This window comes from Lampetra planeri, chromosome 63 (assembly GCF_965212315.1).
Source record: "Lampetra planeri chromosome 63, kcLamPlan1.2.h2, whole genome shotgun sequence".
Taxonomy (NCBI): Eukaryota; Metazoa; Chordata; class Hyperoartia; order Petromyzontiformes; family Petromyzontidae; genus Lampetra; species Lampetra planeri.
The window spans coordinates 2268066-2293588 of NC_136169.1; the positions used below are offsets into that span (position 1 = coordinate 2268066).

The 25523-nt window shown below is 46.6% G+C and overlaps 1 protein-coding gene across 1 annotated transcript in view; it reads right to left on the bottom strand.

Annotated features, from left to right (window-relative positions):
* LOC144736880 (myosin-7-like) overlaps nucleotides 1-25257 on the bottom strand; it is a 38673-nt gene extending 13416 nt beyond the window's left edge. Inside the window, exons 1-27 of the mRNA XM_078619536.1 lie at nucleotides 25240-25257; nucleotides 24538-24598; nucleotides 22652-22847; nucleotides 19660-19803; nucleotides 17739-17895; nucleotides 17455-17482; nucleotides 17204-17300; nucleotides 16590-16682; nucleotides 16245-16308; nucleotides 15940-16038; nucleotides 15696-15799; nucleotides 14805-14943; nucleotides 13627-13745; nucleotides 12854-13003; nucleotides 12058-12228; nucleotides 11519-11828; nucleotides 10555-10619; nucleotides 9135-9222; nucleotides 8831-8948; nucleotides 8410-8533; nucleotides 6828-6964; nucleotides 6356-6611; nucleotides 5905-6147; nucleotides 4552-4728; nucleotides 3732-3877; nucleotides 3373-3463; nucleotides 2582-2725 (exon numbers count right to left, since the gene is read on the bottom strand). Coding sequence (XP_078475662.1) covers nucleotides 2582-2725; nucleotides 3373-3463; nucleotides 3732-3877; nucleotides 4552-4728; nucleotides 5905-6147; nucleotides 6356-6611; nucleotides 6828-6964; nucleotides 8410-8533; nucleotides 8831-8948; nucleotides 9135-9222; nucleotides 10555-10619; nucleotides 11519-11828; nucleotides 12058-12228; nucleotides 12854-13003; nucleotides 13627-13745; nucleotides 14805-14943; nucleotides 15696-15799; nucleotides 15940-16038; nucleotides 16245-16308; nucleotides 16590-16682; nucleotides 17204-17300; nucleotides 17455-17482; nucleotides 17739-17895; nucleotides 19660-19803; nucleotides 22652-22846 — 3459 coding nt within the window. The 5' untranslated portion in view covers nucleotide 22847; nucleotides 24538-24598; nucleotides 25240-25257. The remainder of the gene's footprint in view (nucleotides 1-2581; nucleotides 2726-3372; nucleotides 3464-3731; nucleotides 3878-4551; nucleotides 4729-5904; nucleotides 6148-6355; nucleotides 6612-6827; nucleotides 6965-8409; nucleotides 8534-8830; nucleotides 8949-9134; nucleotides 9223-10554; nucleotides 10620-11518; nucleotides 11829-12057; nucleotides 12229-12853; nucleotides 13004-13626; nucleotides 13746-14804; nucleotides 14944-15695; nucleotides 15800-15939; nucleotides 16039-16244; nucleotides 16309-16589; nucleotides 16683-17203; nucleotides 17301-17454; nucleotides 17483-17738; nucleotides 17896-19659; nucleotides 19804-22651; nucleotides 22848-24537; nucleotides 24599-25239) is intronic.
* Between the last annotated feature and the right edge of the window lie 266 nt (nucleotides 25258-25523).

Consider the following 25523-nt stretch of genomic DNA (forward strand, 5'->3'; position numbering starts at 1 on the left):
CAAACAAAAAGCACAATTCTGAAAATGTATGCACTGTCCTTGAAGTTGATTGGTCCACACCCGAGACAGCTTTCCTTAGAGCCTAGTCTCACATGGTGTTGGACCAGATATACAGGATGTCGTGGGTTCGATCCTGACCCTGATGCCTGTATATTTGGAGTTTACATGTTATCTCTGTAGCCGTGTGTTGTTTTTTTTCCGGGTCCTCCAGTTTTTCCCTCCATATTTAGTAACGTGCATTTAGAGTATTTGGCTGCTATAAGTTTGCACGTGAAAAGCCACATCGTTGAGCTATCATTTGGGGCTAGGTTGCTTCTGAAAGAGAGCTATACAGCTCAGTGGGCCTTACCTGGAAAAATAAAAACATGTACAAATTTATTTAAAACACAAGAGAGCGCCCTGGCAGACTAAATCCAAGGTCGCAGGTTCACTGGATTCCATGCAACAGATAAGCATAGAGACCACAACAACAACCGCCATACGCCACTAAGTGGCGGTGACGTCACCACGACGCTTGTGCCAGGCCATGTGCACCTTAAGCATAGAGATGCACAAACACACAGCGTCTCCTATTGTTTTTATCATCATGGTTGCTGAGCACAGGCCTTAAACTCCAAGTGGACAGGAACAAACAGCACTATCGAAGGTTCATGTTTACATAACGGTTGCTGAGCACAGGCCCAAAAGTCCAACTTGAATTCTGTGTGCCTCATCAGCAGAGCCAAGCTTCCTTGTGTAGTGGGTTCGAATTAGGTGCACACACACGCAGCTTGGAGGCAACACTATTTATTAAACGGTAAGTAACATAACGCTGTACATGAGGTGGTGACCACCTTCCTCAACTCACTAACACTCTGGAACGCGACACAGACTGGACCAGGCAGGCAACGGCCTGCCTGGCCCAGGACTTCGGAGTACAGTACAACAGCCTCGCTCTGCGTTCACACCACGCTTATATCTGCTTTGGCGTGGCTGGCTCCGCCCCGGCGTGGCTGGCTCTCTTCAAGCCACGCCTCCCTTCCCAGGACACGCCTCACTTCCCCCACCTCTGGGAAGGTCCGGATCCCTTCACCACGTGACCCCCCAGGCACCCCCAGCCTTCTTACAGGCCGACACAGTAGTGACCGTTCTATGTCACTACACTTGCACCAATGCTGAACTGCCAACTTTTATAGGCAAGGACTCTCTCTTCAAGATATTATTTTGAGCTATGTACTCGATGAGCTATGTACAACTTCTCTCGTCGATATTCTTTCTCTTTGGTTCTTTCGGTAAAGTCACGTATAAAGAGAAAATAAAAAATAAAAAACTAGCATATGCTAGTATTTAATTTATTATTTTCTCTTTATATGGTATGCTAGTATTTAATTGATTATTTTCTCTTTATACGTGACTTTACCGAAAGAACCAAAGAGTAATTCCTGCAGTCACGAAAGCTCCAAATTAAGTATGATATACTTTCTGTTTTATAGGTAATACATTACTTTTATTTAGTGCTTATATTTTATTTAATATGTGTTTTATCATCACTATACTTTAACTCCCTTTTACAAAGTCTCCTCTGTATATATTTACCTTATACACAACTTTATTCTATCTCACTATTCTATTCTACATTGGATTTATAAAGCGCCTTTCGTTAAGGCGCTTGACAATGCTTACTGACTACGGTACAAAATGGAAAAACAAGGGAAGGATGTTAATTCTAGATTTGAAGCTTTTGTGACTGCAAGGATTCATACTCTTAGTTCTTTCGGTAAAGTGACTTTACCGAAAGAACTAAGAGTATAAGGGAAGGATGGTTGGGGTAGTACGGCTGTCAGTAATCGGGTTTAGAAGAGGAATGAGATATGGAGGCAGGGGAAGTTGCCGATGGTGCACGGGGTTGAAGCAGGTGGATGTCGGCTCTTCCTTGCACGGACTCACTGCTGCAGTACCTCTCTACCTTTTGAAACCTTTCTTGTCTCACAGTACGCCTGTAGCTTAAATTTTCATTCTAGGCCAGCGGTGCGCTAAATGAACAGATTGTTCCAGAGCGCTCCAGAGTGCATTTCTTTTGGACGACCTGTTAGGCCAGAGCACATCGGCTAACGGTCTGTTGAGGAGCTGCCCCGTTGAGTGTTAGGTGGTCACGTGTCAGATCATTTAAATATCTGATTGTTGCCCACCTCACGCTCGGCGACCATTAAATAAGAGCTAGTGCCACGAGGCTAGAGTGCTCTGCACATTTGTAATATGAACGCACCCCAGGTGTTCCTAATGGCTTCTCCCACTCCCATTAAAAGACTTTATTCCTAACATAAAAAAATACTAATTCTAATTGATACTACTTGTATGATCGTTCTTGTTTCTCTTAAATGTTCCTGCACACTGTTAGCTTAAACCTACTTTGTCAATTCAACCCACAACAACACACACGATGTATGCTGCTCATAAACTTTTCCTAAAAGAAAGGTTTTACGGTGTAACTCTAATTACGCAGTTAAACGTGCTAACAAGCACTTGCTCCAACTGTCTGTGTAGACTACACGGGTGACCTTTGTCTTTCTCTGCGTGTGGTGCTGGGGTGGGGGGGAGTCACCTGCGCCGCCGTGGCTCCTCCCGCCTCCTCCAGCCTCTCGCTGATCTCCTCCAGCTCGCGCGCCACGTCCGCTCGCTGCTTCTCCACCTTGGCGCGCGCCGCTCGCTCAGCCTCGAGCTCCTCCTCCAGCTCCTCAATGCGCGCCTGGGGAGGAGCGAGATCATCATCAGCATCTTCACCATCAGCAGCTTTGACATGGCTGCGATCATCATCATTGTCGTATGCAGCAGAAACAAATTTAGCGGCAACGTCATTGTCATGATCATTGCCTCTTCTTGGTTCTGTCGGTAAAGTCACGTGACTTTACCGAAAGATCCAAGAAGATGAATCCCTGCAGTCACGAAAGCTTTAAATCTAAATGATCATTGCCGTGATCATCATCGTCATAATCAGCAGCAGAAAGAGCAGCATTGTCCTCTTAATTTTTATTGAAATTATGATCAACATGATCATCGTCATTGACATAATCGTTGCTGTGATCATTGTCATGATTATCAGCATCATTGGCATTATCATCAGGGTCACTGTCAAGCAGCAGCAGCAGCAACAGCAGCAGCATCATCATCATTACAATAACAGTTATCTTTTAACACTTCCACCATTATCTTTAATCGATAATTATGCCTGGAGAGCTTTAATATGTTTTCCCTCATGGGTGGTGAGTTTTCTCTGGGCTCTCCAGTTTACTTCCACATGAACGCTAAACACTCATTAATAAAATTGGCCAAACATCCCAATTTTGCAGGACCCTCCTGAAAGTGAGTCTTTAGGCTCATTGATGTGTGCATCACCTGCAGTTCCTTGATCTTCTTCTGGAGCTGAGCAGCCAGTGCCTGTTCATCCTCAATTCGGCTGTTCAGGGTGTTCATCTCAAACTCCCTCCTGCACACACGCACGTGTACACGCACGCACGCATGTATAAACACATGCACACACACACACTCACCTCACACATGCGTACAAACACAAACGTGCATACACATACACAAGCGCTCACGTATAAACAAACGTGCACAGACGTTAGCACACGCGTACGCACACATGGTTATTAAGTAATTTCCATCAAACCTAGAACCACCTAGCCATGTGTCAACCAATCACAGGTCATGGACAATGATGACGATATTGACAATGATGACGAGCACCCTACTTCTTGGACTTCTCCTCCAGCTGCTGCTTGTCGTTCTCCAGGTCCATGATGGTCTCCTGGGTCAGCTTGAGGTCTCCCTCCAGCTTCCTCTTGGCGCGCTCCAGATCCATGCGCACCTTCTTCTCCTGTTCCAGTGAGCCCTCCAGCTGTGGAATGTACGTGCAGACACGCGTGCTTACAGCAACAACCATAGACTCTGGGGTCTCAATGAAACTGGTCTGATGGTGGGAGCTTTTTTTAAAATAACCATGGTTGATGAGCAAAGGTCCAAAATGTGACGTGGTCAGCAACAAGCATCACTATTAAAATGATAATGGATGAGGTGACGCACATGTTGCATTGAGTAGGCTTATCAGAGCTTGAGAAATTAATGATTAGCAGGAAGCAGAAAGAGAAGCACTGTGATCTGCAGTGTGGTGGTGGTTGAACACGGTATGGATCTGATGAAACAGTCTGGTAGATCTACACCCCATGGTTGGTGGAGGAATCAATGAGGGAATTCCATGGGAAAAGTGACCATGGTCATAGCAGATACAAAATTATTAACTGCAGCAAATTGCCGAGTGCTGGACCATCCATCAACCTCCAAGATTTATGTTGAATTCTTTCAATTGCAGTGATGTAGGAAATGGGGGTTCCACCACTGGTACGACAACAGAATTCAAACTTCGGCCGAATTTCTGTCTTGTACAGTCGTAATAGTTCAGTGCTAAAGAAGGATTTGGTATAAAAACTCAAACCAAGATTGGTGGACCTGGTGGGTCAGTGTGACTGGTCGGCACTTTGGGCAACTAGAGGATCATACTGGTGGACCACTCACGTCGTCCACTTGCTGCTCCAGCTTGGCCTTGCTCTTGGTGAGCGAGTTGACCTTGTCCTCCTCAGCCTGCAGGTCGTCCAGCGTTTGCTGGTGAGCCTCCTGGAGGGCCTTCTTCTCCTTGGTCAGCTTCGCGATGATGTCATCCAGAGCGGCCATCTCCTCCGTCAGGTTCTTCACCTGTGGGTCGGTGAGAGGGAGGGTGGGTGGGTGAGCGGGTGGGTGGGTGAGCAGGTCGTGGGTGAGCAGGCTCGCTCGGGTGGACGGCGTGGAGATATTAATGGAGTCAGATTTGTACAGGGCCCCATATTGTATATGGATTGCTCTTGCCAAAAACATGTGGTGAGCCAGTATCATTGATTTAACAAATTATCCTTTTGAGAAAAATATTTTTTTACTGGGGATATAAATTCGAATGAAAGAAATATAAAATGTAAAGGTGCAGCTCTGCAAATTCTTGATAATATTTTCTGACCCGCCCCTACTGGACAGCTTCATAGCTCATCGGATTCCTCCAGTCTATATAAAGATTCTGATTCTGAATTCCACTACTGGCAGAAATAACTCCACTTGAAGAGATTCCAGAGAGCCCTTTGAGATGTCTTGGAAGAGTTGGGGGTACCCACAATTTACTCAACCACGTGTGACCTCACCAATCATCTGACTCTGGTGTAGACTCCAGGCAGGGGGCTTTAAGGAACTTGCCAATTGCTACAACGGCTGTGCCGGGAAACAGAATCGAACCGGTGACCTCCGTATTCCAAGTCCAATGTGCTAACCATTACACCACAAGTCTGTAGTTGTGGAACGAGAGTTTGTTAACTGGCGGGAACAAACGTATGCTGGATATTTGTTTCCCAAAAGGGGAAATAAATATACGTAGGGAAACCAATGCCGTTCACACAATGGCTTGGCGTGTTTTCATTTATCAATCGTATGTCAGTCGTGTTTTTTTATTTAAATATTTTACTTGGATAATCGCCTGAAATGGAACATTCCATTTTTAAGGGTCTTCAGGGTTTCGAGTGACACATACATAGCAAACTTGTAATGTAAACAAAATTATAAATGATAATTGATGTGGTGTTTCCTGTTTACAGCCCTGAGCCAATGGTGGGAATTGCCGATCCTATCCATAGGACAACCACTCTCGCTTTTCCCACAAAGTGGTACTTGTTTTTAGCGACCCCGGAGACATGATGATGGTTTGAGTAAACCCCCCCTCCAACCATGCTTTGAACTTGCAACCTTCCGATTGAGAGCCGCTCCCACTACCGCTGAGCCACCTGGCCAGCATCAAATCTATAACTTCCAGTGTCCATTGATATAATGTCAAACGCACGGTTCGCCACTCACCTTGTTCTCCGTGGCGTGCTTCTCCTTCTCCACCTTGGCGAGCGTGAGCTCCAGGTCGTCAATGTCCTTCTTGAGCTCGCTGCACTCGTCCTCCAGCTTGCGCTTCTTGGCCGTCACCTCGGCGTTCATCTCCTCTTCCTCCTCCAGTCGCTCCGTCAGCTCCTTGATCTTCCCCTCTTGAGAGATCTTGCTCTTGATGAGCTGCTCGCAGCGCTCCTCGGCGTCCGCGATGTTATCTTGCTCCTGTGTGTGTGTGGTGGGAGGGGGGTGGAAGGCGGAGATGAATGTCATGGTGGTAAGTGGGGGGGTGTGGGCACAGGGATAGTGGGGGGCGGGTGAAGAGATGGAAGGAGGAAGGATTTTGAGTTCAACAGCGAGCGTACAATGTACATCGTCATCGTGGTTATTGTCAATCGTCATTGTTCTGGTCAGGCCGGCCGGTCTCACTTACCGCCTGCACTTGCATGGCGAGGTCGTTCTTCTCCTGCAGGAGCGACACCGACTTCTCCTCCAGCTCCTTGCGGCGTGCCTCCGACTTGGCGTAGGCCTCCTTCAGCTTCAGGAAGTCCTCCTTCATATTCTGCATCTCCTTCTCGGTCTCGGCGCTCTTGAGCAGCGGCTTGATCTTGAAGAAGAGCTTCATCCACGGCCAGTTCTTGACGCCCATGAATGCGCGGATGTTGTACTGGATGACGAGCAGCGCGTCCCTGTGGCGACGGATACGAGTAGGTGACTCACCATCGTCGTCATCATCATCATCATCATCCTCATCCATTTATCTTCTACCACCATTGTCATATTATACATCATCCACCACCATTATCAGCCATCCACCACACTTGCATCAATCATCTACCCTCTAGTGACCCCTGAGTGACCCTGTATAATGCCACTCCCCCACACCCTGCCCCCACACCCCTCACCTGCGCTCAATGATCTTAGCGAACTCTTTGCGTGACAGTAACCCACGCAGTCGCGCCTGCAGGAGGGTGATGATCTTTGAGAGGCGGTCGTCTCGCATCTCTTCCAGCGTGCCCAGCAGACCGGCTTTGAAGAACACCTGCACGGGGTTAAACGTGATGGGGTGGGGGGTCATGATTTGCACTAGCTATTTATGATACACCTCCCAGGAAAGTGTCCTGCGACAGGGGAAGTCCCCGGTGGTAGCTGTTGTCCCTGTGCGGCACAAGGTGTACGTAGCACCCGCCTGCAAGTGGGCACTACTGTGCCAGGGGTGATGTTGGTACGTGAGTATCCCAATTAAGTAATTTATTAGCAATATTATAAAATGTTGACCATGACGCCATGGTCAACATGTGAAGCGGGCGATCCGTGTCTTTTGGTGAGCGCATCCCGCGGTATTAACCATGGTGGACCCTGGGCTCAACACACAAACGCCCTGCAACGAGTGGCACACGTAACGTCGTTCAACCGTAGCATTGCCCAGTGGTGAGGGGTCATCGTCGTGGCAACCTAGGAACATGGCGTCCCTTCCAAGGGTCAGGTAAGGGAAGCACTCAACTTCCGATTCCACACGTAGTCATCGCTTCCTTCTGCCAGATCTCACGCCAGTTGTGCGGTGGATTCTTGTACTCCCGTTTCCACTGGCACATCCGAGCTGAGCCATTGTGGAGCCCTCGTTGTGTGTGTGGTTATCTACTATCCGTTTCCCGACCTGAGCTGTAACCAAACTGTAATATGCTGGCCTTACAAGACGTCTGATTGTGCGTTGGGGCCAAGCAGGGTCATTGGCAGAGTGAATATATTTCGATTTAAAGCTTTCGTGACTGCAGGGATTCATCTTCTTGGTTTTTTCGGTAAAGTCACGTAGAAGGGAAATAATAAAATAATAAAAAACATTAAACAATAAAATTCTCACGACGTTTCGACTGCAACACAAGCAATCATCATCAGGTGTGAAATCCACAATAATCATCATGTGTGAAATCTTTCGATTTAAAGCTTTCGTGACTGCAGGGATTCATCTTCTTGGTTCTTTCGGTAAAGTCACGTAGAAGGGAAGTAATAAAATAATAAAAATAAAACATAATAAAATAAATATTTTATTATGTTGTATTTTTATTATTTTATTAATAAAATAATCATTTTATTATGCTTTATTTTTATTATTTTATTACTTCCCTTCTACGTGATTTTACCGAAAGAACCAAGAAGGAGAGCGAATATATTTTGTCATATTAGTATAAACAGTATTAGTATACGTGAATATGTGGTGCCAGCTTCATGGTTCGGGTTGAGCTTTGGTTAAACAGCCTGGCATAGTGGAATGTTTCCTTGGATTATCATTTGAAGTGGCACCAGTTAAATAAATATTCAAAATATATATTTTTTCTTGAAACCGGAAAGACTGTTAATGAATTTTGCGAGAAATTTCTCACTCGTTTACTCACTCACTGACTCGCTTAATCAGGCACAGGTTCATGATCATCGTTGTGATCATTATCATCGTGATAATCATAATTTGAGGAGGGCCTCCTCTTGCACCTTGGTGTGTCCGAACTTGTACTGCGTGTGGTCGATGTCGAGGGTGGACAGGAGCTTCTCAGCCGATTTTCGGCTGTCCATGAACTGTCCCTCAGGCACGGCATTCGGATTCAGGATACGGTACCTGTGTGGTGGTGGAGGGGGTGGGGTATGGGGTGCGGGGTGGGGGGGTGATTGGGTCAGAGACATCATCGTCATTGCAATGAATGGTCATGACAGCGATGGTGGTAGTGGGGATGTTGTAGTAGTTGTGAATGTAATGACGGTGCTCTTTCTGCTAGCGATGGTGATAATTATGATGATACTTCATCTGAACAAGATGACGATGATGATTATGATACTTCAGCTGATAATGACAATCGTGACAATCATAGTACATATGACAACAATGGTGATGATGATGCATCTAATGATGACTTGCCGCTGCTTGAAGTCGCCGTAGAGGATCCTGTTGGGAAATCCCTTCCTGCAGATACGGATTCCCTCCAGCACGCCGTTACAACGCAGCTGGTGCATCACCAGGGCATTGTCCATCTCGCCTGGGGGGCACGGCAATGGGGGGGGGGGGGGGGCGCAGAGGGCGGGGATGGGATGCAGGTGAGTGACTGGGAGAGCCCAGGTGTGCACAGCAAGGCAGTGTGTGTAATAGGTGCTCGCAACAGCACTTGCCCCGGCAAGTCTACGTAGGCTACACCGGTAATCTCTGTACAGGTGTGTGTGCTCACCTGGTTTCTTCTCCTCGTTGGGGATGATGCAGCGCACAAAGTGAGGATGCGTGGACCTCAAGTTGGTCATCAGCTTGTTCAGGTTCTCCTGCGAGGGTGAGAACGAGGGTGCGTAAGTCCATCACTATTCACAGCGTAAGATCGACAGGTCAGTGGTGGCGCTAGGCGTCAGCGAACTAAGTAAAAGCTTAGCGTCCATCAAAGAATGTGTAAGGGGAAACCAGATTAATGAACAAAGTAGGGCATCACCAAATATTAGATTGAATTCTGATCATTATATAGGTGTACCCCGATATACATTAACTCGATTTATGATGATTCGTTATTACTTTCGTCATAAGCTAACACTTTTTTCGGTTAACATCTCGTTTGGTTCATTATTGCGTTTTTTATACTAAATGATATTTTTGGTGGAAAAAAATCATAATACTTATCGTAAATATATGGTCCCAGGCCATTTTCCTGGCCGCTATACGTTAACTCGATTTATGATGATTCGTTATTAATTTCGTCATAAGTTCACACTTTTTTCGGTTTACATCTCGTTTGGTTCATTATTGCGTTTTTTATACTAAATTTCGTAGCCTCACTGCTTGTTTACAAGCCAAGCTGCGTAGTTAAAACGACTGTGCAGACGTTTCCACTGAGTCAGAATATTTATTCATACTGAAGGAATCCGATGAGCTATCAAGCTTTTTTTCACAGATGTCCTACTGCCCCTCCGTCACCCTCCCAGTAAACCCCTTCACCCCTCAACACTTCACACGGCATGCACCACAGTTTGTTATGAGTAAATTACAGTGTACAGTATTTGTTTCTAATTGCTTGTCTAGTTATTGTTCTCCGTATTTATGCATGAGAATATGTTAGTTGTGTTGAAAACAAATATTTCAGTAGGTTTTGGGTCAGAAAATATTTTGTTATTTACATATCTTAGGTTATCTAATCGGGAAATATATTTTGATAATCGTATATCGACGTACACCCGTAAAATTAAAAAGGTCATAATTATCATAACAGTATACAAACTATTCTTGGTTCTTTCGGTAAAGTCACGTAGAAGAGAAATAATAAAATTTTAAAAATATAAAACAATAAAATTCTCACGGCGTTTCGACTGCAACACAAGCAATCATCACCAGGTGTGAAATCCACAGCAAGAGAATTTGAAAAAAGTGGCGGTTTTTTCAAATTTTCTTGCTGTGCATTTCACACCTGATGATGATTGCTTGTGTTGCAGTCGAAACGTCGTGATACATTTAATAGTTTTATTTTATTATTTCCCTTCCACGTGCCTTTACCGAAAGAACCAAGAATATGAATCCCTGCAGTCACGAAAGCTTTAAATCAAAAGTATACAAACTGTAAAATAATTGTAAAGATTTTAAATGTAATTAAAACCCCTTCTGCTATTGCTCACCCTGTGCAGAGCTGACACCGTCTGGAAGGAGGAACCCTTCTTCTTGGTGCCCTTCTTGGTAGTGTCTGGTGGAGGGAAGTGCCAGAGGTGGGACAAAGTCATTGTTATGCAAGTCCAAGTCGAGTCGCAAGTCATCAAATTCATGACTCGAGTCTGACTCGAGTCCAAGTCACATGACTCGAGTCCACATCTCATAGGTGGGACAAAGTCATTGTTATGCAAGTCCAAGTCGAGTCGCAAGTCATCAAATTCATGACTCGAGTCTGACTCGAGTCCAAGTCACATGACTCGAGTCCACACCTCTGGGAAGTGCACACAGATCCAGGTCAAGGGCAAGAGGTCATCATGATGTCTCATCACTCCCCTACTTCCCCCCTTTACGTCCTGTAGTAGTTGTAAAGTCGACACCCGGCCTTCAAGCTGCTGCTGGTCTTTGTCACGGTAACCTGCCCTCCTCCATCCTGCGCACACGTTTCTCACCCATTACAATGTCTACTTCCTGATTACATTGCTACATTCTATCACTGTCTTCCCAGTTGGTTCCCCTATCCTGTCGTGAACTTGTTAACATTCTCTACATGCCCTATACTCAAAGGCCAGAAGTTGATTTTTCTGTTGCTTTGTTGAAGTACAACTCCGATACATTATCCTCAGAGCTGACTTATGGCTGATCAATTGGGAATAAACCGTGTTATGGATGATATGTTGGGAGCAGCACATTGAGACAAAATGAGAGAGTGAGTGGTTGGGTGAGTGTTAGTGTGTGGGAGAGTGAGTAACCATGAGTGTGATTGAGTCGGTAAGCAGGTAAATGAGCCAAAGATTGAGCAGGTCAGCGAGTGTGCAAGGGACTAAATAAGTGAGCGATCGATTGAGTAAATGAGGAAGTCGGCGTCCAAATGAGTGAGCGAATGAGTTCGTCACAGAACAAGTGGGTGAGAAATTTGTGTCGTGACTCGCTCACCAGCATCTGCAGCGGCGTAGTTCACAAACAGCAAGGAGAGCAGCTTGAGCGAGGACTTCTGATAGAGCCCCACCACGGTCTCGTTGAGCGGGTCCTTGTTCTTCACGAGCCAACCCGAGATGTTGTAGTCCACCACGCCGGCGTAGTGCATCAACGCAAAGTCCGCCTCCAGCTTTCCCTTGACGATGCGCGGCTTCTGGAAGTTGGCGGACTTGCCCAGGTGGTTGTCGTACAGCTTTGCCTTGAAGCTCTGGTCGGACGCCTTGGGGAACATGCACTCCTCTTCCAGGATGGACATGATGCCCATGGGCTACGGAGCACGCAGGCAAAAGGTGTGGTCATCGTTATTGTCGCCAATTGCTATCATCAGCAGTAAAAGAAGCAGAGGCATCATCACCGCCATTATCATCATTGTCAGCAGAACAGCAGCAGCAGCAACAGCAGCAGCAGCTTTTGTAGCAGTAGCTTTATCATCAGCATCATCATCACCACCACTGCTATCATGAATAGCTTCATCAGTTATCATCAGCAGTAGCAACCTTCTCGATGAGCTCGATGCAGGCCTGCAGGTCCATGCCAAAGTCGATGAAGGTCCACTCGATGCCCTCCTTCTTGTACTCCTCCTGCTCCAGCACGAACATGTGGTGGTTGAAGAACTGCTGCAACTTCTCGTTGGTGAAGTTGATGCAGAGCTGCTCAAATGAGTTGAACTGCGCAAACCGGCAGAAGGACACACGTACGGAGGGACAGATGGATGGGTGAGTGCACGCATGGACAGACAGGCAGATGGTGGTATTGGCGATGGTAGTAGTGTTGGTGGTGGCAATGCTAAACACGGTGATGATGGTGGTGGTGATGGTTGAGGCGATGGCGATGGTATTTGCAGTGGCGGTGGTAGCGATGGCGATGGCATTTGCAGTGGCGGTGGTGAGTGATGCTGGCAGGTTGTGGATGGTCAGGGTGGTGGCAATGTTGGTAGTGGTAGTAGTGGTGATGATGGAGATGGTGGGGAGAGGTAGTGCAACGGTTAGCACGCTGTGCTACGAACCCAGCAACCCGAGTTCGATTCCCGCTTATCTTAACCATTCCTGGGCCTCCCCTAGGTCGACTTAGCCTCATTTGAGTACCTAGTGCAATGTGTAAAACTATTGCCACTCGGGAGACAAAGGAGGCCGGGCGTGGTGCTGGCCACCCACCCCCTCGTGTGCATCTCCGGCCCTCATAGGTGCCCACTAACAGCACTTGCCCAAACAGTCTGTTAAGGCTATACGGGGGATCTTTGTCTTTGATGAATGCGGTGCTGGCAGGTGGCGGTGGTGGTGGTGGTGTCCTCACGTCGAAGATCTCGAAGCCAGCGATGTCCAGCACACCGATGAAGTGCTGTCGCGGGGCCTTGGTCTCCAGCGACTGGTTGATGCGCACGACCATCCAGTTGAACATCTTCTCGTACACGGACTTTGCCAGTGCACCGATGGAATAGGACACCTGGCAGACGCAGCGGCGGCCGGTGGGTAAATATATTGGTGGGGCACGGAAGTCTGTGGTGGTCGGTGGGTGGGGGGAAGATTAGTTAGGGGGATGGGGGAAGGCAGGGGTTGCCAGGGTGGTGTAGTGACTGAGCAGTTAATACTTGTGGTAGGGGAGAGAGGGGCCCAGGCTGTCTATTACACCCCTGAATGATTTGTTGCCTTTATTTAAATTAAGTTTTAACCAGAGGAGACATGGGGAAATATTCCATAGTGCAAACAATTCACAGTACATCAAACAATAAAAATACAAATGTGATGCTCATAATGATGTCAAGCAAATGATAAAAAAAATTATTGTCATAAACGAATGAATAAACTTAACCATTTAAAAACTAAAACTTATTTTACCAGGCAAGGCCCACTGAGCTGTCTAGCTCGTTTTCAGAAGCAATTTGGCCACAAATGATCGCTCAACGAAGTGAACATTTATCGCAGCCAAATACTCTAAACACATGTCTGTTGATGGATATGATCTTTATGATAACTGATGATGCTTGTGACAATGGTGATGGCACAGTCGGTGTGTACAGTGAATGGGGGTTTCGCTCTCTTTGGAAGTCGCCACCAGGAGCCACCCACCTGTTGCACGTTCTGACCCTTGGTCACGTACTCGTTGCCGACCTTGACCCTGGGGTGGCACAGGCCCTTGATGAGGTCGGCCGAGTTGAGGCCCATGAGGTACGACGCTTTGTCGGCGTCTGTCAAAGGCAAAGATCCCCCCCCCGTGAGTCTTTGTATTCGATCATTTTCAATGAAGATGAAATAATAATCATGGAATTGTACATACTGTACCAACACTTGTACAATTGCACTTCAAAACGCAATTACATCAAAGAAAGGGCTAGTCCTCAAAGAAGAAACTCGTGAACAAGGATAGCAAGTAAAGACGTAAACATAAACAACTAAATCTTGACTTAAAGCTTTTGTGAATGCAGAAATTCATATTCTTTGGTTATTTCGGTAAAGTCACGTAAATAGGATCAAATAAAAAAAACTACGACGTTTCGATCACAACACAAGCGATCGTCATCGATTGCTTGTGTTGTGATCGTCATCGATTGCTTGTGTTGTGATCGAAACGTCGTAGTTTTTTGTTTGTTTAATTTTTTATTAATTTGATCCTATTGATGTGACTTTACCGAAAGAACCAAATAATACAAATAAACAATGTTCATGCATTAGCTCTGTCCATCTGTGCCAATACTGTCTATAGTCAATGTTGTTTGGACTATGAGGGTTGGGAAATGGACAGTCCTACGTGTTCCTCTTTCTCATTTTAATCCAAATTGTCCTATTGGCATCATATCTGTCTTAACAGATGATCGTGATAACTTAAGTAAAGATGATGCCATACGAAAAAAATTCTATTGTAAATTTTTATTGTGTTTTGGGAGGTACCTTAAAGAAAACACGGCTAAAATAATGAAACGGTCCTCGAAAGCTTGCAGATAAACTGAAACCATTTAAGTTTCTTGCCAAGGTGAAGACTTCATAATGTTTTACGTCATCTCACGACTTGGCAGCTTGAGTGTTCCAAACTGGACGTGTGTAATTTCTCATTCTGATAACTTTCATAAAACGTCAACAAGTCTACTCTTCTCCGTTGTTCCCGAGTGGCCCTGTTTGTCCTCCCTGGCGTCCCTCCATGTTCATATGTCCCCACATGTCTCCGCTTGTCCGCGCACGCCCCCGTTCCAGTGGCTACCAATGTGTGCATGTCTCGGCAAGTCTTCATGTGTCCCTGTGCGTCGCCGTACCCTCAGTGCCGTCTGCCTCCGCCTGCTCCTCTCGCTGCTTCTGCTTGAAGTGCATGTTGCCGAAGTGCATGATGGCGCCCGTCAGCTTGTACACGCTCGCTTTCTCCTCCGCTGTGAAGCCCAGGATGTCGTAGGCACTCTGCGGAGAGGCGCAACCATCGCCACCATCAACACTGCTATCACATCTGTGAACACAATCACTGGCTAGACATCAAGAGAGTAGGAGCAGAAGTGAGTACAGGTAGTCCCCGACTTACGATGGTCCGACTTACGGTATTTCGATCTTACGATGGCGATTAGCGATATGACAAAATTGTAGAATATTTTACATTTCGCGCGGCAGGCAAACGCAGCAGCGTACGAGGTACGATACTGTACGTTGGGACGCTGGCGGGATGTACTGTACGCATCTCCTGCCTTGTGCGATGCCTCACTCTCACCAGCGGTCGACGGAGTTAAGTTGTCTCGGTGTTCAATGCATGTTAAAAGTTTATATAGCAGATAGGATTGTTTCCTGAAAAAACTTTCTATGAAATTAAAGTTCATATAGGTAGGCTAAGAATTTACCTTGTTTTTTACTTTAAATGTTACTGTGCAATACAGTATTGTAATTAATAAATACAAACAGTATATAGTTTATACAGTACGGTACTGTAAATTGCTCTGTTTTGCTAAATTATCACCATTCTTTAAGACTCCTGGGTAGGCTAGGCCATCTTCTACTTACGATATTTTCGACTTACGATGGGGTCGTCGTAACGCATCTCCATCGTAAGTCGAGGACTACCTGTAGTTGCAGAGCATATGATGAGGAGCAGAATTGACACATGAACTGACAGAGCAACTCATCATGCTCTCTCAAGTGGATAACATGCAGAGGAGGAAGCTCACATCCGTAGCCATGAGCTCGTCCCCGTCATCCAATCCAGCAACGGTGACCTGGCCCTGGCTGATGAAGGAGTAATCATACGGGTTGGTGGTCACCAGCAGCATGTCTGGGGAGAGGAGAGCAGGGAGAGAGAGTGGAGAGGGGGAGAGGCAAGTGAGGAGAGAGTGATCGAGCAGAAAGAGTGAATAATGATGACAATGGTGGTGGTGAGAATGATAGTGGTAGTGGTCGTGTTGTTGTTTGTACCCAGGAGCTCAGGTTTCCTCTGGCTCAGGATCTGGTAGAAGATGTGGTAGTTGCGTTCAGCCTTCAGCTGGAACGTAACCCGAGACTTCTCCAACAGATCTGATGGATGGAAAGACAGACAAGTAGATATACAGATAGGTAAACAGGCAGATATACAGATGCTTAGACAGACAGGCAGACTTGGTATACAGATAAGTAAATAGGAAGGCAAACGGGTATAAACGATGCCCCTAATGGCTGGGCACCATCAATAGTTCTGAGCCCGACCCAATATGAGAACGATCAACGGAACTGCGTGAACTCACAGGTTTCAATGTCGGCGGACGCCAGTTTTCCGGTCGTTCCGAAGTGAATGCGGATAAATTTGCCCTGGACACGCACACACGAAGACAAAGATAAAGAACTCCCGTATAGCCTTTCACAGACTGTTGGGGCAAGTGCTGTTAGCGAGCATCTTTGAAGGCCAGCACGGCACACGAGGGAGCGATGTAGCCGGCAGCACGCCCACACGCATCCCAATGCACGCATACATGCATGCATACGTTACACAGTGACACACGGGGACTGGAAGGGGTCGGGTGTCAGAGTAAAGGTTATCAAGGTCAGACTCAAGGGTCACGGTAAGTGGCAACCCTATCGGAGAGACTCACGAAGCGCGAGGAGTTGTCGTTCCTGAGTGTCTTCGCGTTGCCGAAGGCTTCCAGCGCGGGATTGGCCGAGACGATTTGATCCTCTAGGGTCCCCTGTGAAGATCACACGAGTTCACGCACTCAATACAATGGGTGATTGAATCCATCTGTGTGGAATTTTGACGTACACAAAAGCACGTGTTACTGTGGTAAAAAGCACTTGTAAATAAAATACATCTTAGTCCATCGGCCTATTGGCTTTCAAAGCCAATATTGTTTGAGCATGAAAACTGGACCAGTTTCATCAGCAGTATATTGCTCCTTTGTATGCAGAACCGGCCCTAGACCTTTGGGGGCCCTAAGCAAAATTTGGTTGGAGGCCCCTTTGATGTATGATTTTTTTCACCCACTAGCTAGCAGTGACTCTAGGGGGCCCTCTGCTGGCCACGGGGCCCTTTGCAATTGCAAGGGTCGCTTAGTGGCTGGGCCGGCTCTGTTTGTATGTCTAGTGGGCTTTTCTCCGGCTTCTCTAGTTATCTCCTACAAGAAGCTAAACTCTCCTGAGTGGAATTGGCCAAACATCCCAATGTCTCTTTGTGTCTCTCTGTCTCTCCGTTTCTCCCCCGTCCCCCCACCTTGCTGGCGTCGCGCTTGGTTCCCGCCGCAGCGATGGACGCAAAGTACTGGATGACACGTTTCGTGTTCACCGTTTTCCCCGCGCCGGACTCGCCACTGTCCATCACAGAGACGGACACAGGGAAATGGACACAGACGGTCAGTTACGCACTCAGACACGCAAGCAGGCAGACCGACAGGCAATCACAGGCATTCCACCCAAGATTTGCCTACAACTCAAAATCATGCTCTTGAATGCATTTAGACTCACGTGATGAGAATGGACTGATTTTCTCTGTCTGTGGAATGTAAATCAGAGAGACAGGGAGACAGGTAAGCGGGCAGGCCATTAGGAAAATGGACAGAGGCAGACACGTGGAGAGCGCACAGATAAACACAAAGATATAGACTGGCAGAGAGATAGACGTTCTGTAGTGAGCCATCAACGTGCATGTGTATGTGTACTGGAGTGTGTGTGTATACATGTGCCAGTGAGCATGTACTGATGTTAACGTGTATGCGCGTGTTTTTGTGTACATGCGTGCGCACACGCACCCGTGAGCATGTACTGGTACGCGTTGTCGGAGATGGAGAAGATGTGTGGAGGGGCCTCCTGCCGTTTCTTGCCCCGGTACGCGTTTACGCACTGCGAGCTGTACACGGGCAGCCACTTGTAGGGGTTCACCGTGACACAGAACAGCCCCGAGTACGTCTACAGATGGTTACACACACAACAAAAAGAGGCATCATTTCGCGACTAAGTGACGGTGATGTAACCACAGCACTTGTGCCAGGCTAGGTGAACTTTGAGCAGCGTTAAGTGTGGAAAGATAGCTGGCAGGAGGTCACCGAACACACCCAGGTGTTATGAGTTAGCTGACTGAAATGGCTGGAACTTGCACCACTTGTGTTCTCCACCGTGCCGATTTGATGGGTTTTAGCCACCTCGCGCTCTGCTCGTGAGCATCATTCCTCCACCTCCAATTGTTGTTGGAGGGAAGATGCCTCCAACCGCCCAGTATCCTTCACGAGCCTCCTCCGAAGAGGCCGATCTTGACACTGCTGGTACTACTCAGCTCCAAATACTTCCATGACACATTTTCCCATTTATTCTCTAGCCCGTGTCACAACAATTTAGCCCCAAGTTGAACAGGAAATGCCTTTTGACTCCTGGCCATGCAACTTTGCATGAGCCTGCCCACCATCATGAATGCCTTTAATGATCATGAGCTGAGGGTCAGGGACTCGGAAAGCATGAATAACCCAAAGATTTGGCCTTGAATAGGTCAGAAAAGCAGAGATGTAGGTAGTCTTCAAAATCCCCACTCATGTTGCAGCATTTGAACATAAAATTTGGAAGCTTGTGCAGAATCGGTCTGGTCTGAAATTACATTGAAGCTCTGCAAGCCTCTCTTAAGTGTGCCTGACAAGGTGATGTTGAATAATCCTTGCCAGGGCCTTCCCCGACACACAATCAAATGAGGTCCCTCTTCTTAAAAATGGGTGCCACCAGGATATCCTTGCAATCCTGCGATACCCATACCATTGTCCAGATGGTTGCAATTATGCCATATTGGGCAGCCTAACCGGAACCCTTCCTCAGTCGGTCACTTGGGATGTCCATTATGCCTGGTGCTTTACCTGGTCTCAGGTTCTGGATTGTTCTTCATACCGATGTAGGGGTGTCAGAGGAAGGATTCCCACCAATAGGAGGGTTAGTGGAAGGGTGACAGAAGAAGGGGGAGGAGTAAGCGAGGAGATATAAGGGGAGAACGGGCGGGAAGAAGGAGAGCTTTGGCGGGAACGAGATCGAGACGGTTGGGGACAGGTGTGGATGGGAGAAAAGGATTAAAAGACGAACCCCCTGCAACCTTGTGTCGGCTCTCCTTTACACTTCCTCGGTAGATGACACATCGCTTACAGAGAGTGGCTACTTGCTCCAATATTTGAGGCTGCACAGCCCTAGCAGGCTCAATCCCACACTGTCTCGTGATGGTATTGTGGGTAAGGGGTTTGCCCTCCCCAAGACTTCACAGAAATGCTCAGCAAATTTTGAAACCTGTTCCTGGAGATCAGACTTCCCGCTGAAGTCGAATGATTCTCCGTGGGGAATCTATACATGGATCACCCCATAGAGGCTCATGAAACCTCAGTGGGGTGATCTATTTATAAATACCCCACTGATGTCTATGACTCTTTTACTTCTCAACAGGTCATTAAAAGTTGTGAAAGTGATGATACCATATTTTTAAGAGGGCGGCATTCAAATATGTAACACTGTACCTTATATTTTGGATGTATGGCACGTTTTTTCCAGTATTTTAAAGCATAAGTTGGAGGTGCATCACATGATCCAATTGATGTGTGTGTGTGTTACCAGATTCGTATACATTTACTGACACCGAGCACAAGTTTGGGGTACATCTTTACGGTGCCTCTCCTAGTTCGGACGATAAGGTAATATCGAGGCACTCACGTAGATCATCCATGCCGCGTAACGCTCTTTGAGGTTGAACAGCACGGACGGCTCGTTGAGGAAGGTCAGCATGGCCATGTCCTCGATCTTGTCGAACTTGGGCGGATTCATTTGCATCACGTCCACGTCCTTCACGACGACCGTCTGCGTGCAAAGTCATGGAAGAAACGAATGTTTACGTCTATGGATGTATGTTGAAATTTCGATTTAAAGCTTTCGTGACTGCAGGGATTCATCTTGGTTCTTTCGGTAAAGTCACGTAGAAGGGAAGTAATAAAAAAAAAATTCTCACGACGTTTCGGCCACAACGCAAGCAGGACGGCTGCTTGCGTTGTGGCCGAAACGTCGTGAGAATTATTATTCTTTTTTTATTATTTTATTTTATTACTTCCCTTCTATGTTGAAATTCTTTTGCACCGTACCTAACCAACCGTGCTCATAGGAGGTGTGTGCATTATGGAGGAGGCTCGTGAAGGACACGACCAACACCAGTGATGATTATCTGAAACGGTCCTGAGCCTCCCCTAGGTCAGCTCAGCCTCAAAGGAGTACCTGGTGCAGTGTGTCAATATCGCCCCTGGGGAGACACAGGCGGCCGGGCGTGGTGTTGGTCACCCACCCCCCTCGCGTGCCGTGCCGGCCTTCATAGGTGCTCGCTAACAGCACTTGCCCCTACAGTATGTTAAGCCTTTACAGGAGATCTCTGTCTTTGTATGTGTGTCTAACATGTGTGTGCATGCATTTATGGCCATTCAAGTTTATTTCATTTAAACCAGGTGAGAACTCAAGAGATCAGGACATAATGGCAAAAGTAAAATAAAAGAAAGTACCTCAATGAAGGAAATAGAAATCGGTGAAAAGCCAAAAGTGTTGCCACATCAGAAATCTAAAATACTGGACAAGCACAAATTCATGCTGATTGATAAATTGCCTTTTGCAGAAGTCGGCTTGTGCAGATTATTTATAGACTGATTATAGCCCAATTACAATTAAGTTACAGAAACTCTAATCAGACAAAAGGCGACCGTCATACTAACATGTAAAGACATATTGTCTGTGAAGAAGACGCTGGTCATGTGTTATGTTCCATGTGTATTCTACACAACAACGCTTATGATTACTTTGTGTTATGCATCACTATATCATTTTGCGTCGAACTAGGACCCATAGCGTAAAGAGAGTAGTCCTTTCTTGAAAGATCAGCAGTTCAGCATTGATTCAATCAAGCCTAACTGTGCTGCTGAATGTTGAAACCGGTCCAGAGTTTGCTCGTCTTGAAGCAATGCTGCTGAAATGATGCACTCCCAGAAGGCCACGCGGCTGATGGGTTGCATAAAAAAAAAATTGTTTTTATACAAAGTCCCTATGGCCATTGTTCTTTATTATTCTTTATTTTTTTTATTGGATGGAAGTTGAGATGAGAATCGAGCCAGATGTCCAGGTATTGTATGAGGAAAGCGTTTTCAATCATTGCACTGTAGTGTGGTTATGGACATAGTAAAATGGCTCTGAGCTGCTGTAGAATTGTGGCTCAGAAACTAACACTCTTGGTCGGGTGTTTGCATTCAGCTGGAGTTTGAAGGCCATTACGCTATTTTGAATGGCTGTAAAGTAATCTTTTAATGTTAGTTTTATATTATCTAATGAAGATCCTGGGGCATAGAGCATCGGCATGAAGGTGAATTTTACGAGATGGTTTGATGCTGTACTATTTATATCGATTGGGAATGGAATAGGACTTGGCACATAATCATGTGCAACACCTTTGCAGAGTGGAGTGACGTTGGAATAAGATTGCCCAGTGTTGCACATAGTGTTCTGCCATCTAAGTAAATTAAGTGCCAATCTGTTACGTTTTCACAAAGGCCAGTATCCAATCACCTGGTACAGAGGATGTGATGATGAATGATATGTCTTAACCAAGGCTATGAAGATTGTTGAGCAGATGTGCCTATTATCAAGGTGTGTATACATATATGTTGGAATACACTTGGGTCTAAACATAGATCGAAATTGAGTTTTCCATAACACTAGACCGTTGATTAACTGTTTCTGAACCAGGTTTAGACAACATACAGAGGTTAGAGATGGACCAGTAATTGGACGGGTTATTTTAATTTATGTAAAGACCAAACGTGCCAATTTAAAATCAATGGGTATTGAGGTGGAACGTTTTGACAAATGAAACGCACCCTGAGCTAATGGCATTCTATAAATATAAAATAAGAAGATAAGATAAGAAACAGATTTGGTATTGAAGGTGCTGAGAGCATTGGCATCTATTTTTAGACATTGGAGCAATGCAGTCTGGTCTGGCAGTATTGTAGGGGTAAAGAATGTTCTGAATTAAAATAGAGGGTCAGAATAATTAGGGTTGGGTGTATGACGTGAATTGATGAGGGATTACTTGTCCCTGGCTATGCATCAACGCTTGTGTCTATATAGAGTATGTATGTATCTACGCATGTACCTAAGTGTGTCTGAGTGTGGGGAGCGATAGCATAGCGGTGAGCGCGCTGCGCTATGAACCCGGCGACCCGGCCAACACCGGTGACGATTATCTGAACCGGTCCCGGGCCTCCCCTAGGTCGACTCAGCCTCAAATGAGTACCTGGTGCGGTGTGTAAACATTGCTACTAGGGAGACAAAGGCGGTCGGGCGTGGTGCTGGCCACCCACTTCCCTCGTGTACCGTTCTGGCCTTCGTAGGTGCTCGCTAACAGCACTTGCCCCTACAGTCGGTTAAGGCTACACGGGGGGTCTTTGTCTGAGTGTGTGTAGACATCTGGTGCGGTGTGTAAACATTGGCACTGGGGAGACAAAGGCGGTTGGGCGTAGTGCGAGCCACCTGCCTCCTCGTGTGCCGTGCCGGCCTTCATACGTGTGCTCCCTAACAGCACTTGCCTCTTTGAAGGCTTTACGGGGAATCTTTTTGTGAGCTTTTGTGGACATCTATGGGGGTGTGTGTGTCTATGTGCGTGCGTGCAGCTCACTTGGCCATCCGCTGTCTCCACGGTGTACTTGCCGCCGTCCACGCTCTGCACGAGGGCCTTGATGAACTCGACCTTGGGGTGATTGACGTAGACGTTCTTCTTCATGTCGAAGGGCCGCGTTTGGGCCTCCAGGCGCTCAATATCCGACTTGCGCAGGAAGGGCGCCGCCTCCCCAAACTCCGACAGGTCAGCCATCCTAGAGGGTGTAGCAGCATCATCAGCCGCATCATCACAAGCAGCAGCAGCAGCAGCAGCATTTTTTCTATCATAACCAGCATTATAAGTAGTAGTAGGTTTTTACCCTTTCAACTGGTACAAAAACTGACACCTTTATACAAGGCATCATGTTTGCAATAACCACAACACAAGCAGTCAAAATGCAAACAAATAGAAACAACTCTGATAATGATATGCACTGTCCTTGAAGGTGATTGGTCCACACCCGAGACAGCTTTTTCTGTATAAAGGTGTCAGTTTTTGTACCAGTTGAAAGGGTAAAAACCAACTACTATATTTTGTTTCGATTTAAAGCTTTCGTGACTGCAGGGATTCATCTTCTTGGTTCTTTCGGTAAAGTCACGTAGAAGGGAAGTGATAAAATAATAAAAATAAAACATAATAAAATCAAATAATTCTCACGACGTTTCGGCTACAACGCAAGCAGCCGTCTTCAGGTGAAGAAGACGGCTGCTTGCGTTGTAGCCGAAACGTCGTGAGAATTATTTGATTTTATTATGTTTTATTTTTATTATTTTATCACTTCCCTTCTACGTGACTTTACCGAAAGAACCAAGAAGATACTATATTTTGCTACTGGTAAAGGAGGTCTCATAATACAGCATTATAAGCTTAAGTATTGCCAGCAGCAGCATTATGAGCATCACTATCAGCAACATCATCAGCATCATCAGCAGACGCATTATCAAAATCAGCTAAATTCCAATCGTAACAATATGCTGCAGCATCGCCATCAGCAGAAGCATCATCAAAAGCAGAAGCCTCAATTAAAAGCAGATACATCACACTCATAAGCTTAATCAGTATCATAATAAGCAGCGGTTTCACAAGTAAAAGCATCAATGTCGTCATTAGCATTATCAGCATTGGCATCGTAATCATCAGCAGCAGATGCATTATGATCATCATCGTGATCACCATTATCGGCAGTAGCAGCAGCAGCAGCCTTATCGTCATCGTGATTGTAAACAGCTTAAAAATCAGCATCGGGCAGAGCGGTGATGCAGTGGTGTGCGCATTGTGCTCTGGACCCAAGTTCGATTCCCTGCCACGGCTGCAACAATGGCACGTGATATCTGCACCGATCCTGGGACTCTTCCCCATCACTTTACCAACTGGCGTTGGACCAGCGTACGAGTCATACAACCCCCATAACCGATACGGCTTGGATTGACAAAGTGTTATACATTATTGAAAGCTATGTCTACACGCAGCATCATTGTTAACAGCTGCGGCAACTGCAGAGCAGGAATAGCAGCAGACTATTAATCATCAAAGTTATTATGAGCGTCTTGAGATGCCCCTACATAAAGGGCACTATATTAAAAGCGAATTATCAGCAGCAAAATCATTAAGATTAACAGCGTTATTAAAATAATTACTAGCAGCGGCAGAATCATCACCAATATCTGTCTAAATGTACACCCCTGTACACCGTTGCAAACAGAAAATTCCATCCAAAGGGGTAGTACATTTTGAGGTGAAATATTTTAAGAAATACAAAAGCATCATCGTGTCTACGACCATCAGCATAATCAATATCATCAGCAGCATCACAAAATCATCGTTAGACTTAGTGGCGATTGTGAAGCAGGGAGCGTGAGCGTGAGAATACACCCTGGTCCGAGAATAGCACTGGCCGGTCTTACCTTGCTCCTTGGTGACGAGGTCACAGGTGATGTGTAACAAGAGGCAGGCGGCAAGTACAGCCTGCGCACACACGGACACACACGCACATCATTGTCAGCCACGCTCGATCCACAACTGGATGAAGGTCTCCCCCAACCGTCGCCATCACTCATGGTCACACGATGATACATATAGAAAATAGATACGCATACAAATATATATGCAGACGTGTGGAAATTTCTGTGAGCGCGCACCTATTACACTCTATCAATCTCACAAACGAACCACTAATTAATCGTTCCGTCACACGCGACACTCACCACTAACTCACCCCTCCACACACACAGCTAACTCGCCCTTTGCATCACACTCGCCACTAACTCACCCTCACCACCACACACCAGATTCTCCACAGACTCATTATTCCCCTTGCATTTACCACACTCGCTGCAAACTCACCCTCACCTGACACACCATAAACACAGCGCACACTCGCCCACAGTCACACCCACACACACTCCAGCTTCCAACAACTACAGCTGCCACTCGCACTTAAGTGGCGGTGACATCACAACACTTGTGCCAGTCTAGGTGCACTCTGAGGCCACGTGAAGTGTCGAAGGCTCCCTGGCAGGAGGTCACAAGACAGACCCAGGTGCTTACGGGCTGACTGACAAAGATGACATTCACCTTACACACACTCGACACTAGCCCACACTCACCCAGAAACAGAGGGTAGGGAGTGTGTGTGGCCCACCCTATGGGCATGGCTTTTAAGCACAATACCCAGTCCCCCACCCGTCCTCTCCCAATTACCCCCCCCCTAACCTCATCCCCAGGGTCCACCCCCCAATTCCCCCTTCCCCCTCCCCTGTGCCCTCTTCACGATGCTTCCACTCCCTTTGCCCTCATCCAAATACCCCCCCCCCTCCCTCCCAATGCTGCTCCCTTGTGCCCCCCTCCTCGCAATTCTCTCTCCAAATGCACCTCCCCCGTGCCCTCATGC